Below are 2595 nucleotides of genomic sequence, written 5' to 3'. Positions count from 1 at the left end.
TAATTTGTTCCCATGGTAAAATTAATCCCAAGGGGTGGGTGTTTTTGGTAGTTGTAGCTATTGTGAATGGAATTGCTTTGATTTCCTTCTCAGCAGTTTCGTTATTGGTATATGAAAAGCTACTGATTTTTGTATGTTGATCATCCTGTGACCCTACTGAATTTATTGGTTATAACAGTATTTTTATTGTTGTTAATGTCTTTAGGTTTCTGTTTATAAAATTATGTCACCAGCAAACAGGGATAATTTGACTTTCTCATTTCCTGTTTGGATACCCTTTATTTCTATTACCTTCTTGATTTGGCTGAGACTTATAATTCTATTTTGAATAAAAATGGTGAAAGTGGATGTACTTGTCTTGTTCCTGATCTTAGAGAAAGAAACTAGCTTTTCCTCATTTGGTCTATGGTTTATCATATACCACCCTTTTGTCTTGAGGTACATTCCTTTCATACCTAATTTTTTAAGGGTTTTTTTCTTGATGTTATGTTGAAATTGATAGAATGCCTGTTCTGTACCTTTATGAGAAGCCCATATGGTTTTTGTCCTTCATTGTGTTGATGTGCTGTATTATGTTTTTTTTAGTTTGCATATGTTGACCCCCCTATGCATCTCTGGAATAAATCCAATTTGATCATGGTGTCTAATATTTTTTTGTAGTTATAAAAGTTTTAATTATAAAAGTAAGCCATGGGAGACAGGCCAATGTTCACCAATAAAGGATTAGTTAATAAATTATGGTACAACCAAGTAGCTACTAAACACTAAGTTTCGAAAGAATTTAAAAGCATAAAAAATGTTCATAGTACATGGGGAAAAATGGGTTAGAGAAAGAGGACTGTATATACATTTTGATCTCATGAGTGGAAGTGAGAAATACAGAAGCCCAGAAAGACATACAACAAAATGTTAATATTGATTATCCCTGGAAGTTTATTATAAGTGATTTTTGGCTTTTCACTTTTTGGCTTCACAGGTATTTGTTACAGTAAGCATGTATTGCTTTCATAACTGAGGAAAACAATAAATAGTATTTTTTTGGGAAAAACAGAAGATACAAAAATCTAAAGCTATACTTCTTCATTCTCCCAATTCTTTAATAATCAAGGTATATATGTGTGAAAAAAGAAAACAACTAGGCAGGCTCTTTTATCTAATAATAAAAATGTTTATCAACTATAAAATGGGTAGAAATATTGCTTTATTGGAGAAACATCCAAATTACTTTCATGTTTGTTATAAAGTCCTAACAAGCATCCAAGAAGAAAATATACAGTTTCCATAGGAATAAAAACAAACAAAATGGGATGGTGACTGCCCCAAATGATATTTCCTAAAAAAAAAAAAAAAAAAGTAATGTTTAACCTATCTTCTGTTGAGGAAAGATAAGTAAACTGCACACATCATAAATAAGATTTTCTTACTTTACAAGAAAGAAGAACAGCAATCCTGGTTTTGAGGCATATTAAATACAAAATCCACTCTCTGACCAAGACGAGGGGGAAAATCATTCTTCAAATTTCAGTTCTCATGCAATAAAATCCAAAGGTCTGTTGAAGCCACCTTTTCGATTCATGTACTGCCTGTGCTTCCTCTTCTGAGACACATTTATGGCATAGGCATTGACAGAGCCATCTACCTTCTTCCCTTTTGTTGAGTCAAAAGAGGCAAATCCCATGAACTTCATCATTTCAGTTTCTTCCTCTGTTTTGCCCTCTAAGTCTTCCTCGGTAATCTGACGTTCTTTGCTCTTTGTTTCTTTTTTTTTAAAATTTTTTATTGTTGGTTGTTCAAAACATTACATAGTTCTTGATATATCATATTTCACACTTTGATTCAAGTGGGTTATGAACTCCCATTTTTAGCCCATATACAGATTGCAGAATCACATCAGTTACACATCCATTGATTTACATATTGCCACACTAGTGTCTGTTGTATTCTGCTGCCTTTCCTATCCTCTACTATCCCCCCTCCCCTCCCCTCCCCTCTTCTCTCTCTACCCCCTCTACTGTCATTCATTTCTCCCCCTTGTATTATTTTCCCCTTTCCCCTCACTTCCTCTTGTATGAAATTTTGTATAACCCTGAGGGTCTCCTTCCATTTCCATGCAATTTCCCTTCTCTCTCCCTTTCCCTCCCACCTCTCATCCCAGTTTAATGTTAATCTTCTTCTCATGTTTCTTTCTTTTCCTCATCTTTTCTTTCTTTTAGTCGAGAAGGGGAAGGAGATGTGGATCCATGTCGTCTTGGGGATCGGGAGCGCCTTCGGTGTGGGGATCTCGAAGGGCTCCTTTTTGGATCTCTTCCTTCTCTCTCCCGGGAAGTGGACCGGGACCGCCTACGTTCCCTCCGCGGGGATTGGCTTCGGCTGCGACCCATTCGGAGTCCAACTCCTCCTCACACCAAGTGTCTAATATTTTTGATGTGCCATCAGATTAGACTTGATAGTATTTTGAGAATTTTTGCATCTAGGGATATCAGGGATATTGGTCTGTAGTTTTCCCTTCCTTTCTTCTTTCCCTTGCCCTTGTCTGGTTATGATATCAGGAAAATTCTGGCCTTTTAAAATGAGTTTGGAAAGCCTTCTTCTATA

The 2595-nt window shown here is 36.1% G+C and overlaps 1 protein-coding gene across 1 annotated transcript; it reads right to left on the bottom strand.

Moving 5' to 3' along the window:
• Positions 1-1458: 1458 nt before the first annotated feature.
• Positions 1459-2384, bottom strand: LOC124103397 (U4/U6.U5 small nuclear ribonucleoprotein 27 kDa protein-like). The gene is made up of 2 exons (XM_046459977.2): positions 2179-2384; positions 1459-1763 (listed from the first exon to the last, which is right to left on the bottom strand). The coding sequence occupies exons 1-2, from the start codon at positions 2379-2381 to the stop codon at positions 1529-1531; spliced, it is 438 nt and encodes a 145-aa protein (XP_046315933.1). The 5' UTR covers positions 2382-2384; the 3' UTR covers positions 1459-1528.
• Between the last annotated feature and the right edge of the window lie 211 nt (positions 2385-2595).

The sequence above is a fragment of the Marmota monax genome, unplaced genomic scaffold, assembly GCF_021218885.2.
Source record: "Marmota monax isolate L192 unplaced genomic scaffold, Marmota_monax_Labrador192_F-V1.1 WCK01_AAM20220418_F8-fsc00006, whole genome shotgun sequence".
Classification (NCBI taxonomy): Eukaryota; Metazoa; Chordata; class Mammalia; order Rodentia; family Sciuridae; genus Marmota; species Marmota monax.
This window is presented reverse-complemented; position numbering and strand designations above follow the sequence as displayed.

Excerpts from the sequence above, each read along its gene's own strand:
- LOC124103397 (XM_046459977.2), bottom strand. The coding sequence starts at position 2,381 with ATGGGTCGCAGCCGAAGCCAATCCCCGCGGAGGGAACGTAGGCGGTCC. Across the intron at positions 1,764-2,178 it reads GATGAGGAAAAGAAAGAAAC|AAAAGAAACAAAGAGCAAAG; the intron begins ATGAGAAGAAGA and ends AAATTTTAAAAA.